Source organism: Coregonus clupeaformis, chromosome 10, assembly GCF_020615455.1.
Source record: "Coregonus clupeaformis isolate EN_2021a chromosome 10, ASM2061545v1, whole genome shotgun sequence".
NCBI lineage: Eukaryota > Metazoa > Chordata > Actinopteri > Salmoniformes > Salmonidae > Coregonus > Coregonus clupeaformis.
The window spans coordinates 44,596,368-44,610,798 of record NC_059201.1 but is presented as its reverse complement, the minus strand read 5'-3'; the positions used below and the strand labels follow the sequence as shown (position 1 = coordinate 44,610,798).

General features: G+C 44.3%; 2 protein-coding genes across 2 annotated transcripts; one reads left to right on the top strand and one right to left on the bottom strand.

The window, feature by feature from the left end:
- Nucleotides 1-96: 96 nt before the first annotated feature.
- On the bottom strand, nt 97-4,775 carry rdh20 (retinol dehydrogenase 20). The gene is made up of 5 exons (XM_041887859.2): nt 4,068-4,775; nt 2,385-2,483; nt 1,838-1,983; nt 1,470-1,601; nt 97-1,035 (listed from the first exon to the last, which is right to left on the bottom strand). The coding sequence occupies exons 1-5, from the start codon at nt 4,518-4,520 to the stop codon at nt 906-908; spliced, it is 960 nt and encodes a 319-aa protein (XP_041743793.1). The 5' UTR covers nt 4,521-4,775; the 3' UTR covers nt 97-905.
- Nucleotides 4,776-10,665: 5,890 nt separating this feature from the next.
- On the top strand, nt 10,666-12,781 carry LOC121575054 (somatomedin-B and thrombospondin type-1 domain-containing protein). The gene is made up of 3 exons (XM_041887860.1): nt 10,666-11,052; nt 11,371-11,553; nt 11,797-12,781. The coding sequence occupies exons 1-3, from the start codon at nt 10,901-10,903 to the stop codon at nt 11,936-11,938; spliced, it is 477 nt and encodes a 158-aa protein (XP_041743794.1). The 5' UTR covers nt 10,666-10,900; the 3' UTR covers nt 11,939-12,781.
- Nucleotides 12,782-14,431: the final 1,650 nt, after the last annotated feature.

The following is a 14,431-nucleotide window of genomic DNA, read 5'->3' as shown; positions in this document are numbered from 1 at the left end:
AACAAAACCATCAGTTGTTTTTTTTCATGTGTTCCAAGAGAAAATTGTAGAGGATAGAGAAAGGTGGATACTTTTTTTGTGCTCTCTATCGACAGACGTGTGTGTTTCTGGCAAAGCATGTCTAGCCCTATACAGATGTGATATCAGTGACAGAAAACAAACCAGGCACACAGTGTTTTTACTGTGACAGTAGTAGATGTTTTTACTCCATGTAAACAGTTCTGTGGCAGCAGGATGGTAGGTTAGCCAAACAAACGGCTGACACATTATTATTGACCTGTCAAACACATGGTACAACCACCCAGTCCTGCAAGACTTCATTGCTGGCCGATGACCATTACTTCCATTCCATCACATGCAATCAGAGGACCACTAATCAGAGGTGTTGCACATATAACCTTTTCACACAATTGTACAGACCCAAACCATACTGTGCTGGCTCAGATATTTAATTTTCACATTGTCCTCTCCAGCACGGTTCCAGCACAGCTAGGGTTGCTTAAAGCGTGCTGAACAGGACCGATGGTGCCAGCCTGCTTTTAAACCAGTTGAGGGGCATGGTTGGCTGGCGATGCCCTTCTCAAACCACCTGGGAATAATAATATTACAAATGCAGACTGACCTTATGTTGGACCATACTCACAGGAAGGCCAGCCATGAGAGGATTACAGTTAGAGTCGGCAGAATAGTGTGAAAAAAGTGGCAATTTTATTTCCCTATTCTATCATTTTTATCCCATTAAATATGTCTTTATCTACACAGGGCTTGTTTCCTGGACACAGTTTAAGCCTCTTCCTGGAATAAAAAGCATGCTCAATGGAGAATTTTAGTCCAGGACTCGGTTTAATATGTCTGGGAAACTGGCCCTTAGATTTTATCTGTAGAGACTGAATTGACAGGGAGAGTTAGTTAGCTGCAATCAGGGTAGGTCCTCCATTGGTCAGCTTGTTCCTCTTGCTCTCGATGAAGGGGTACATGCACTTGTCTGACCCCATGAACCGATAGGTCACCACGTTAGACTCCCACGGCAACAGCCTGCAGGATGAGGAAGAAGAGTGCAGTTACACAGGTCAAAGGTAATCTGGCTGTATCATGTCAGGGTGTCCTGTACAAACACTATGTTTGATGTGAAAGTGGGTAACAGGTGCGCTATCTCGCTTTATTAGCTGGGTGCTCTGCCATATAGGACAATGACTTCAAATGAAATCTCAAGTTAAAGAACATTGGGAAATGGTGGCACTATGCCTTCATCAGAGCACCTGAGGGTGCTGCTGGTGAAAAAACAATTGGTCCGACCAACTGAAGGAAGACCTACAACCTGGGACTCAACACCACATCAGCCTGGGACCTGGCCCAGAACAGGAGGTTGTGGAGAGACAAATGTCGAGGCGCTCCGCACCGCTCCAAGGAGCTAGCGAAGACAAGTGAGTGGGTGATCTATAAAGTTTATTCAATCAATGTGTACTCACGCTCGGGAGATGACGGGCAGGTAGGTGAGGCGTGGGATGCAAACCAGGGGTTGGTCGATCAGGATGGCGTTCATGGCCTGCTCCACACAGTACCTAGGCTCAAGCGGTGCCAGGAACAGTGCTACCTCATCCCTGAGGGGGGCAGCAGAGAGCAAAGAGTTTCACCACATCAGAATGTTAGACATACAACTACAACTTTCTGAAACATACTGTAGTAAGCCTATGTTCTGTGTCAAATGATAAACCACTGTGTATGATTGTATGAGGTAGGCTTACACCTGCAATATCAGTCTGTGATTGACCCACAACAAAGTTGCCCTTAGTCCCTCTTTAGTCCCGCCTTTTCTCCAGCCCATAGTTTCTCTCACCGGATCTTGCACCCGTCAAACATGCCCGTGTCGACAATATAGGGGCACACCAGAGTGGTCTTGACTCCATCAAACTCCTCAGTCAGCAGCTCGTGGGCCAGGGACTCGTGGAATCCCACCGCCGCAAACTTACTGGCGCAATAATCCTGGCTCAAACAGAAACACCACTGAGACATCAGGGCCCATATTCATGAAGTCTCAGAGTAAGTGCTGATCTAGGATCAGGTCCATCCTGTCCATGTAATCTTATTCATTATGATCTATAAGGCAAAACTGATCGTATATCAGGGACTCCTACTCTGAGATGCTTTGTGAATATGAACACATTTACAACATCACAGTAACACATACATACAGTAGGCTAAGTTACAGAGGCTAAGATACACTACACTTTACCATAGGTTACCCTTGTACCTATGTCACTACACAGTAATAACTGTAGTAATACCATTCTTAGTTAAATAATATTTACGGTAATAAACAGCAACAAGACAGTAATAAACATCAGTCATATTCTCTCATAGGTGTTATATCCTCCCTGGTTCACCTCCACACAGGCAGTGCTGAAGAGACCCAGGACGCTGGCGACGGTGATGATGTGTCCATGGTTCTGCTCTTTCATCTGGGGAACGAAGGCCTTCGCCATCTGGGACACACACAGACAGACAGGTCCACACGAACACATACGGACAGACAGGTACACACACGGACAGACAGGCACACACAGGCAATCACGGACACACAACCAGGTGGACATGCACACAAACACACACACACATACACAGAGACTGTTATTCGATAAACACAATTACTGACTATCAGGAGTAGAAATAATGAGATTAATATCTAAATAGTCCATGAACATTTTGAATGAGCAAAATGATGCAGTATTATTGTACTGCAGTCCTTATGGGAGTTCTGTCTAGCTAAGCTTCTTAAAAGTTGCTTAATGTGAAGCAGGCTTACGGTTCCCCACTGTAAGAGGATCAGGGAGGGAATCCCCTAGCCCTTTAATTGGCTGTGTGTGTCACTTTAATAGGCTCGCTGTATGGGGTGTTGTCGCTCAGCTAAGGGGATAAGAACTTATTAAAGTTGTACATTTCACACGTGTCATGTGACACATTAAGAACAATAAACTGCACTGTATACGTCTGACTATAGCTGACGTATAGGGAGGGATAATACTGACGTACACAGGGATAAAACGGCTTGGAATTTCTCTTTCGCAATGCAAAGATTTAGGAGTAAAGTTATAGTCTGATAGTCTGTTTTCACATACCAGTAGGTTTTTCTTCTTCATGTTACCCCTATAGCCCTTGTATCACTATGGCTGCATTTATACAGGCAGCCCAATTCTGATATGTTTCCCAATTATTGACAAAATATCTGAAATATCTGATTGGTCAAAAAAAACAATTTGTGGCAAAATATCAGAATTGGCATACCTGTGTAAACGCAGCCTGTAGGATCCTGCTCTGAGAAACATTTACATTTTAGTCATTTAGCAGACGCTCTTATCCAGAGCGATTTACAGTTAGTGGGTGCATACATTATTTTTTATTTTTTATTTTTTTCATACTGGCCCCCCGTGGGAATCGAACCCACAACCCTGGCGTTGCAAACGCCATGCTCTACCAACTGAGCTACATCCCTGCCGGCCATTCCCTCCCCTACCCTGGACGACGCTGGGCCAATTGTGCGCCGCCCCATGGGTCTCCCGGTCACGGCCAGCTAGGACAGAGCCTGGAAACAGAAACATTTGTATATAAAACCTATTATTATTGATATGACTGCATATTGCATATCAAACTTTGTACAAAATGATGCTATTTGCTGGTGATGGGAGCCTGTATAATTATAGATTTTAATAATCCGTCTGATTAACATCAATGACAATAAGTCATGGAATCCTCAACCCCCACATCCTAAAGCCTGACCGTCAACAGAACTATATGGTACATTTACTATATGGACAGAATTTAACTGTCATCATCACTACAGAGTATCACAGTGGAATTAGTCTCTTGTGACAGACTATTAACATATATGTCAAATGTCAAATTGAGTAGCTGGCCAGCACACACCAGATTTGGTTCTGGGTTCTGAGATTACAGTTGGATGATACCCGCATGCCACCCTCTCTTCCACCAGCTGATAAGAGTCCCCTGGCCCAGTTCTATAAAGTGTTATCTGGCCTACAGAGTAACAACAGTAGAAGCAGCAGTCTTACCCAGAAGAGGGCGTGACAGTTGACCTTCATGGTCCTCTCCAACAGCTCATCCGGACAGTCCATCAGCCGTTCCCCGGCAACCACCCCGGCGTTGTTCACCAGCATGGTGACATTACGGCCCAGGTCCGTCCGCACATTGTCCGCCGTGCGGTACACCTCCACCCGGTTGGTGACGTCCACCCTGTAGGGGTACGCCTTGCCCCCCGCCTCCCTCACTAGCCTGGCTGTCTCCTCATTGTTGTTAGCGTCAATGTCCCACAGCACCACCTCTGCCCCGTGTTTGGTGAACTCCAGGGCGAAGAGACGCCCCAGGGCACCCCCTGACCCTGTGATGAGGACAAGCTCGCCGTCAATGGGCTTGGTGCGCGGCCGGAAGACGATCCGCACGGATCCACGCAGGATAAAGTAGATCACGTCCAGTAGCATCATCTGGAGGTCCATCAGAAAGATCATCTTGTCTAGTGGTCCTGGGGGTTTGGTGTCCTGACTGTACAGTGTGTGTTACGTTTAAGTATGAAAGCAGCTAGCTAAGGTCTGTTGTGCTCAGATGCGAGGACTTTGTTCTGAACTGTCTTGTTAAATAAAGGTATAAAATAAAGGTGTATCTGAGAGTACTGAGAGTTCTAAGTGAGAGTGCTAAGGATGCAGATCTAAACTGGTATATGTTTCCCTCCCGCTGCTCCACTCTGTGACTCAGGCCTGCCTTCTCACTTTATTTAAACACTCTCCTTCAGGATTAGGTTCAAAGGAAATTCTCCTTGAGCCCCCAATAGATTATTTTTGTTGTTGAGAGGTACACCATGTACTGCATGTTCATTATTACTTTAGAAAATTGGGCTGAGGAACTCTCAGCCCAATTTTCTTATGTGCAAATAAGAAACACGTTTATTTTACTAGGCAGGTCAATTAAGAACAGATTCTTATTTAAAATGAAGGTACAAACAGTATTGATTTTGTCAATAAGAAATAATTAAAATAGGTATCTGGCATTATGTCTAATAGTTATATGATACTTACAGTATCAACATGCACATAGACTTTCAACCCCACACCTCCGTCACACACACTTGACAAGATAGGACAACAAATGGCAGGCATACTGGACTCGTTCAAGGTTATAGATAATAATTATTCTCAACTCTATCACTTACTCACAGTGTTGAGTACTGTAGTATTGGGGGAGTGTTTAGTCACTAGCCAGAATGTATGAAATGTGAACGTCATAAGAAGATTATGCGTACATGAACTGTAAACCTCAGTATAGATGCTTACATCCTGCCTGCTTACATACAGTATGTTTCTATAAAGTTCCTGCATTGTTTAAGTGAACACCACCTCCCTTGTTTAACCTTAAAACTCCTAAGCATCTAACATGAATTTAAGACACACATCCGACTGACTGAACAAAGGGAAATACAAGACACAAATGCATGCACGTGAATCAGGGTTGGGTAATCTGAATGTAAAGACTAAAGGCTATTTAAGGTAATTACTTTGCAGAGTGTTATGGGAGGGGAGCTAGCCTGGCTGACATGACCCACGTGACTACACAGCGAAGAGCGAGAGCTGGTGTCAGCCAGACTATTCATCAGGGTGTTGTTGTCTGATCATGTCTGAACTAAACACCTTGAATGACACCTGGCTGGCCCAGTCAGATAAATAATCATTAACAGACACGGGCCTTCGCTTACAGTACTGGAACCAGGTCAACTTTATATGAAACTACAGAGTGGCTGGCATGGCCTGACATCTGTTGGGATATACTTGGAAACGGTGCAAATAATTTATCAAAGCCTCCATTTGCCGTACGTCCAGCGGTACTTACAGTAGGTCTAAATCTTGGCTTCTAAATCAGGTGATTTGAATCCAAAGCTCAGGCTGCCTTGTTGGCACGTAGTGCTGCCTGATGGTGTGCCAGCCAGCCAAGTCCTGCTCAGGCCAGTGAGATAGCAGGTTAGGCCCTTAAGCCTGAGTCAGTTTAATCATTACAATATTGCTACCTGTGGGGATAATCAAATCAAACCATGTTTTCCTCAATGCAGTAATCTTGATTTAGATTTTGCAGTTGATATGTTTTTTATATTGTGAGTCAGGATAAGGACTATGATAATACCTTATAATGCAAAATTAATTTAAGAAGCTGGACTATGTAAATATGAGATAATGTACATGACCTAAAAGGCTAGTCAACATACTTGTCAGTCGTTAAATGAGATGAAAGGTGCCCTTAAAAGGAAACCTCACTGCTGATAAATTTACAGTATAATCTGGGCCCATATTCATAAAGTGTCTCGGAGAAGGAATGCAGATCTAGGATCAGGTCCCCCCTCTTATTCATTATGATATAAAAGGCAAAACTGATCCTAGACTGTGTGGTGGTGGTGTCGGCTGGATGGGTGTTGGTGTCTGATTCAACTCCAGGTGTTAATGGTTAACAAGAGAGAGCTCTGATAAGATGCTTGATACAGAAACAAAGAGAGAAGAACAGAAGTAGTTTGAGAGTGATGGAGGTGGAGTAATTGCAGCTACGCACATTTCTGCCACTCATAGAGGTCAATAGGCCCTATTTAGTGTTATTTACTGCATTGGGCATCTGTTTTTTTATTCTTTAACTAGGCAAGTCAGTTAAGAACAAATTCTTACTTACAATGACGGCCTACCCCAGCCAAACCCAGATGACACTGGGACAATTGTTACAGCCTGGAATCAAACCAGGCTCTGTAGTGACGCCTCTAGCACTGAGATGCAGTGCCTTAGACCGCTGCGCCACTCTGGAGCATTTTGTTCACTGCAGTATAAGAAAAACATACTCTAAGCCGCTTTCAGATTATAAACATTATCCAAATGTTGATCCAAATAACTTACTTGGCTTACTTGTGGTTTATTCAACATGTGCAAATATCCAGAATACAAATCCTTCAACAGGTACCATGTAAAGATTTGACTATTTTTTTTTACCATTGAATGAGTTTACTATGTGCCATGCTTATTTAAATATGATAACTACCCAAGTAACATTTGATTGGACTGTGAATTGTGCCTTTGGATTGTCTGTGACAGTTAGAGCTGATCAGTGTTTATTAGAGCGGTAAATGCAGAGGTTCTATAGAACTCCCAGACTACACCAGGACAGAGCCCTTCTATGGGGCCGCTATCTAGGTCTGTGTGTGTGTGTGTGTGTGTGTGTGTGGAGAGAGGCACTGCAGTCAGGTCAATGCCTGGGAATCTGCCCCGCCACGCACACACACGTCCTCATACACACACTCAGTACTGAGTAGCTGGGAAATTTGTATCTGAACGGAAGCTCCATGCTGCATGAATGGTTCTGGCCTTAGGAATTTGATCATTATTCATTATTTTCACATGTTGAGGCACAAGGACCAGGAACGCTGGCAGCTTAAGCCAACAGGGGTAGAAAGAATGGGCTGTGCAAAGCAAACAAGCTACTCATTAATTTAGCCAGGGAAAATGGACATGGGGCCTCCTCTACACATACTGTCACTGTCATTGTAGGCTACTTAGCATAATAAAACCTCATGGATATAAGTAAAGATGCTCACAGGCATGCACATATACATCCCTACCTTGATCATTCATTAACATTGTTAAACGGACACCCACATGTCATGCAATTATAGAATCACCATATAGTAAACAGTAGCCTGCTTAATTACCATGTTATTTTAAATTAAGAGAAGCCTATGCTTCACAGCTGTACTGTTTTCTTTTATTTAGTTTTGAGGCAAATGAGCTTCCTTGTAGGTAGCGCTGTGGTCAGAGAAACTAACTGTCCCTTTAAGAGAGCGAAAGAGAGAGACATGCGGTTGACAAAAGACATTGAGAGGCCAGAGATTGTAGCATATTGACCGATTACACTTTGAATCCCATTATTATGGGATATTTGGCTGAACAAACTCTGTGTCAAAAACTTTACAGAATTACAGAGATAAACGACATCCGAAAGTCCCCTAGTATCAACTTCGGCGTGTGAACACAGCTCTGCGATTTTACAGGTTGTTGGCCGCGGTGCCAAGTCCTACAGAAGCAAGGCGCGCGCAGAAGTACTCCTCTATGCCATTAGTCATGCCCCAGTTCAGTTATACTGTTACCGGCCGCTGGATATACTCCTGTGTCGTGCTGCTAGTTTTCCTGCTCGTCCCGAGCGAGGCAGGGTGTCAGGACACGGGTTTTTGCTGCACCGGCCACGACCGGTCGTGCGTCAGTAAGGGATGGAGAGCTGACCGTTCGTATGGCACATGCTATTGCGACCAGGCTTATACCTCTACTTTGGACTGCTGTCATGATTATGAACTCGCCTGCCCAGGTAAGTTTCACATACACTATACAAAAGTATGTGGACAACCTTCAAATTAGTGGAATCGGCTATTTCAGCCACACCCGGTGTATAAAAAAAGAGCACACAGCCATGTAATGTCCATAGACAAACATTTTGAGAAGGATGGCCTTTACGAAGAGCTCAGTGACTTTCAACGTGGCACCATCATAGGATTCCACCTTTCCAACAAGTCAGTTCGTCAAATTTCTGCTCTGCTAGAGCTATAAGTGCTGTTATTGTAAAGTGGAAACGTCTAGGAGCAACAGCGGCTGGCTCAGCCGCTAAGTGGTAGGCCACACAAGCTCACAGAACGGGACCCCCGAGTGCTGAAGCGCGTAGCACATAAAAATCGGCTGTCCTCGGTAGCAACACTCACTACCTAGTTCCAAACTGCCAATGGAAGCAACGTCAGCACAATAACTGTTGGTCAGGAGCTTCATGAAGTGGGTTTCCATGGCCGAGGAGCCGCATACAAGCCTAAGATCGCCATGCATAATGCCAAGCGTCGGGCTGGAGTGGTGTAAAGCTCACCACCATTGGACTCTGGAGCAGTGGAAACGCGTTCTCTGGAGTGATGAATCACGCTTTACCATCTGACAGTCCGATGGACGAATCTGGGTTTGGCGGATGCCAGGAGAACACTACCTGCCCCAATGCATAGTGCCAACTGTAAACTTTGGTGGTGGAGGAATAATGTTCTGGGACTGTTTTTCATGGTTCGGGCTAGGCCACTTAGTTCCAGTGAAGGGAAATCTTAACGCTACAGCATACAATGACATTCTAGACTATTCTGTGCTTCCAACTTTGTGGCAACAGTTTGGGGAAGTTCCTTTCCTGTTTCAGCATGACAGTGACCCCGTGCACAAAGCGTAATCCATGGAAATGGTTTGTTGAGATCGGTGTGGAAGAACTTGACTGGCCTGCACAGAGTCCTGACCTCAGGGCACTCTACCATTGAGTCATGCTTGTACTTGCTTTCATTTACCCCTGCCGTGTCCTCATGCTCTCCTGTCCTGTCCTGTCCTCAAGGCCCGGTCTAGCCTTTTGGGGTCCCTATGCGAGATTTAGTAGAACATTCTACATATTTTGCCATGACTTATGCCATGTTAAAAGGACATCTGAGTGAGATTGACTAACAAAATCAATGGTGGCCCCTGGAGGTCAGATCCATTACATTTTGTCATTTAGCAGACACTCTTATCCAGAGCAATTAGTGTTAAGTACCTCGCTCAAGGGCACAACGACAGGTTTTTCACCTAGTCAGCTTGGGGATTCAAACCAGCAACCTTTAGGTTACTGGCCTGATGCTCTTAACCACTAGGCTACCTGCAGCTGGCCCCTGGGCATGCTGGCTAGACTAACTTACCAATCTAAACATTTTTAGTGAGTGATAATTGAGTGACTGTCATTGACTGACATAACAAAAGCAAAAGTGATGACGCACAACCAAATTTCAAAGCTACACCTTGTGTATTCAAATATTCTAACTCTCAACAGTAAGTTGAGACCCTGACTGAGTTCCAAAAAAAGAATATATGTTGCTTATGCCTGGAGCTGGCCCTGCATGTCCTCCCCCTCCGTCCTAGCGGTGTCCTGTGTGGTGAGTGAGTGGACTGCGTGGTCTGGCTGTGGTGAGCCCTGCAGGGCCACAGTTCGGATAAGGAGCAGGCAGGTCCTGCAGGAGCCCCAAAACGGGGGGGAAACCCTGTCCACGCGTGGAGGAGGACGCAGGCTGTGCAGAGTACAGGAACCACCACCGGCAATGCAGCAAATCACTAGGTAAGCACCACAGCCATATAATGTACCAAACAGTAAGAACACCTTCCTAATATTGAGTTGCACCCCCTTTAGCTCACAGATCAGCCTCAATTCGTCAGGCATGGACTACAAGGTGTCAAGTGTTCCACAGGGATGTTGGCCCATGTTGACTCCACTGCTTCCCACAGTTGTTTCAAGTTGGCTGGATGTCCTTTGGGTGGTGGACCATTCTTGATACACATGGGAAACAGTTGAGCATAAAAACCCAGCAGCGTTGCAGTTCTTGACACACAAACCGGTGCACTGGGCACCGACTACCATACTCCATTCAAAGGCACTGAAATCTTTTGTCTTGCCCATTCACCCTCTGAATGGCACATACACAATCCATGTCTCAATTATCTCAAGGCTTAAAAACCCTTATTTAACCTGTCTCCTCACCTTCATCTACACTGTTTGAAGTGGATTTAACAGGTGACATCAATAAGGGATCATTGCATTTACCTGGTCAGTCTATGTCATGGAAAGAGCAGGTGTTCTTAATGTTTTGTACACTCAGTGTATATTGCCTTAGGCTACATATCTAAATGGCTCTGGTAAGGACCATACCCATATGCCTTTAATGGGCTCTTGTCTCTGTCAGATATCCCTCTGTCTTCAAGTAAAGGTTACATTTCCAGGTCTCCCTTGCAGAAGATGTCTTCTGACCTCAATGGGCCTACCTGGTTAAATAAAAAACATGTTGTGTGTGTGGGAGCTAAAGCTGTGGTATTGTTGTCATGGTTTTGTCATTATGGATGTTGTCTTTGCAGTCCCGGCTCTCATCACTACCGGTGACTATGGCAATGCCAGGAAGAAGAGAGACATCCCAGATAACGATGATGTCCAAGGGTGAGAGATCCGGTCTATGTGTTTGTGTCCTTCTAAAGTATTCCTGTCATATGTTCTGACCCCTGTGCGTATATGAATGTGTTGTGTACCGCACAGGAGGTTGGTGTCACCTTAATTGGGGAGGACGGGCTCGTGGTAATGACTAGAGCAGAATAAGTGGAATTGTAATCAAATACAGCAAACACATGGTTTGATGCCATTCCATTTGCTCCGTTTCAGCCATTATTATGAGCCGTCCTCCCCTCAGCAGCCTCCACTGTACTGTGATTGTGTGTGGGTGTGTGTGTGTGTGTGTGTATAATGTGTATACTTATCCAGGTACTGTGTGCAGTTCCAGCTGACCTCCCTGACCCCTGGGTGCCAGCGTAGTGTGGGGCCACACACCCGCTGGATGCAGTACCTGAAGGAGGGCCACCAAGTTTGTGTGGAGTGCCAGCCTCCAGCCCTCGCTGCGGGGCAGACACACTGCTCTGGAGACGGAGATAAGGACGAGGAGGAGAGGTAAGACGAGGGGAGGAGGGGAGGAGGGAGGAGAGAAAATGAGAGCTTGATGCTATACATATGTGGTAAAGATATTAGGACATTCCGTTTAAATCATGTTTACATACTAATAACCCAATGTTGGGTTTCTTGTTTGAAGAGTCAGATTTCAGCCACTAGGTGTCAGTCTTAGTCTAGACTAGTGCCTCATATAGAAACTGTCTAGTAAATGACAGTCTCTCTTGCTCCTGCCCTCCTCTGCAGTGGCAGGCAGTCTCTGCAATGGCAGGCGGTGGGTAACCCCAGGTGTCGTGGTGTGTGGAGGCGTGTCGGGAGACTAGACTCCTGCTCCTGTCCCACCATCCACAGCTTCGGACAGACCGGACAGCACATGGATCAGGCATAATCAAAAAGCAGCACAGACAGTGCTGTGTGTGCATCCGTATGGACTGGCCCATACCAGTGTCTCACATAACAATTGATATGAAACCTCTGCCAACAATTTAATCTTGATTATGTGGCTGATTCGGCTAATTTTGTTCTCTGGTTGGACAGAATCTTTCTTCCGAAGAAATGGTATTGTAGATTATTTTCTAAGAGTATGTAACTTTTTCTTTGTATCAGCAAAAGCCTTCGATAATGCCTGTAATACATGTAAATAATCAAAAATCAAACCATTAATTAATTAGACTTTTATTTAATTTTCAGTCATCCAAGGGAATGTTGCCTTTCTAAAAGAAATAGAAAGATCTTGGGACATTGAGACACTTTTTACAGGACAGGTAAACTGCCGTTGTGCATGTGTTTCACACCCAGTCACGGCTACAAATTTACGACATGCATCGATCGAACAACAGAACATTTATACAGCAACAACTTACAGCATTAGAAAGTCAACAGGTAGAAATGTTACAAAACAAATAGTAGCCTGGAGACCTACAAACAACAGTAGAAGAAGAGGTGGGGAAAGTCAGAAAGTCTTGAATCTTTTTTTTCCTTCAGTTCCCTGGAATTTGTGTATGTTACAATGACAGTTTGGGAATTACTGTTTGGGATCAATTTCATCTCTTTCAAATCTATTCAATTTCCAAATCCAATTCTTGAATTGAATTATAATGTACCAAAGCATTTCAAATGGACCACTACCCTGAAATCCAACATCAATTTCAATGGCATTTGTATAATTCCTAAATTGTATGTTTTTCATATGTTATCAAAAAAAGAAGATAAATTAAAAAAAGTAACTTGATTGTGCTTTCTCATTAAAACATAACACTTATGAATCCTTTGACATCAGAAACCCTCTTGTTCAGGACTAGTAAAAGTTAAAGCTATTGTATGCTACAGGACGTTTGGGTGACTCATTCAGAGATGGAGAGAGACTGATGTATAAAGTGCCCTTTAAGAAAAAAACACAAAGACTAGCAGCAAATTTACATTAACCTTTTTAAACATACTGGTCAGTGGTCACAGTATAGCAGTAAACACATTTCACCTTGTCAGAACATTGTCCAGAATCATTCTACCAAAACAAAAAGATGTAAAGACTATCAGTAGATACTTCCTTCCTGTAAGTGTCTATGATTGTCATCTTTCTTTAAAGAGATATTTGACACAACATGACAAAACAGTCCCTGACTCCCACTATGTATTCTTACAGTGGGAGCATAACTTGATGCCTGGTTATGTGAAACATAGGGGACAGCATCACAACTCAGTATTAGATAATGCTCAATATCAGAGCCAAGCACGAGAAGCCAGCACAGTGCAGAGGACAGACAATTTAACGAGAAGAATTTGAAATGCATTGTGAACATAAAACAGTGACACTGTATGTCCCCCTTACAGTTCAAATCATCCATCCCACTGGCACAGACAGCAATTCAACGTCTATTCCACATTGGTTCAGCGTTGATTCAACCAGTGTGCCCAGTGGGATGTTAACATTAACCAGGTTTCCAGCCAAACTTTTTATGCGAGTAAAGTACATGTCGGATGGAAACAGCAAATTTGTCGGCAAACTATCCAAATGTCGACAAAACAGAATATGCTAGACAAGGTGGCATCTTTTTGTGTTGGTAAAATGAATTTTGCAATAATTGGTGGTGGAAACCGTTTATGGCAAATATTAATAATAACCATCAGATCTAAGTAAATCTAGAGTCATGCGATATGTTGTGTGGTCCTCCCACTATGAGTAGGGCATGCGATATGTTGTGTGGTCCTCCCACTATGAGTAGGGCATGCGATATGTTGTGTGGTTCTCCCGCTATGACTTGGGAAAGCATACAGTTTATTAGGCTACAGATGAAAGAAATGATGGTGAACTTCACAGGGTGGTGAAAGTGCAAGGTGATGAGCTTGCTCCTTTCCAATAAATATAGAGGGTCTCATTCTAGTGACATGATGATCGATGCTTGGCTGCCGTTTGACAAATAAATCCATAATAATCTCATCATCATGTAGGTAGGTAGCCTGTTGGCTAGAGCACACATGCCAAAACCTGGGGGGGAGGGGGGAATGCGCATATTGCTGTTATGTCGATTTTAGAATATTCTTATAAAAATATGTCGCCAATTGGATGGAAACCTAGCTAATGTCTAACAAAGTGGAAGCCTTTGGCTGAGCAGTTTGGCTGAGCAGTTTGGCTGAGCAGCAGTCCCTTTAAACATGATAACACACACACACACACACACACACACACAGTGTTTCAGAGGTTCTGCCCCTTCTGCAGTCATTACTGTTCAGTTCACACAGCTCCCCTCGCTCGGATCCAGCTCAGACAGGAATGGGTGCGAAAAATGCATGCGACAATCTCCCCTTTTTCACTCTGACTTTTCTCAGAGAGAGTGAGAGGAAGAGAGCAAAGGACAAACGCATGGACGTGTATGTGGACAGT

Coding starts and splice junctions, on each gene's coding strand:
- LOC121575054 (XM_041887860.1), top strand. CDS start 10,901: ATGTTGTGTGTGTGGGAGCTAAAGCTGTGGTATTGTTGTCATGGTTTT. Junction 11,053..11,370: donor GATAACGATGATGTCCAAGG/GTGAGAGATCCG, acceptor ATACTTATCCAG/GTACTGTGTGCAGTTCCAGC. Junction 11,554..11,796: donor GATAAGGACGAGGAGGAGAG/GTAAGACGAGGG, acceptor CCTCCTCTGCAG/TGGCAGGCAGTCTCTGCAAT.
- rdh20 (XM_041887859.2), bottom strand. CDS start 4,520: ATGATCTTTCTGATGGACCTCCAGATGATGCTACTGGACGTGATCTAC. Junction 2,484..4,067: donor ACTGTCACGCCCTCTTCTGG/GTAAGACTGCTG, acceptor TGTGTGTCCCAG/ATGGCGAAGGCCTTCGTTCC. Junction 1,984..2,384: donor TCAGCACTGCCTGTGTGGAG/GTGAACCAGGGA, acceptor TGTTTGAGCCAG/GATTATTGCGCCAGTAAGTT.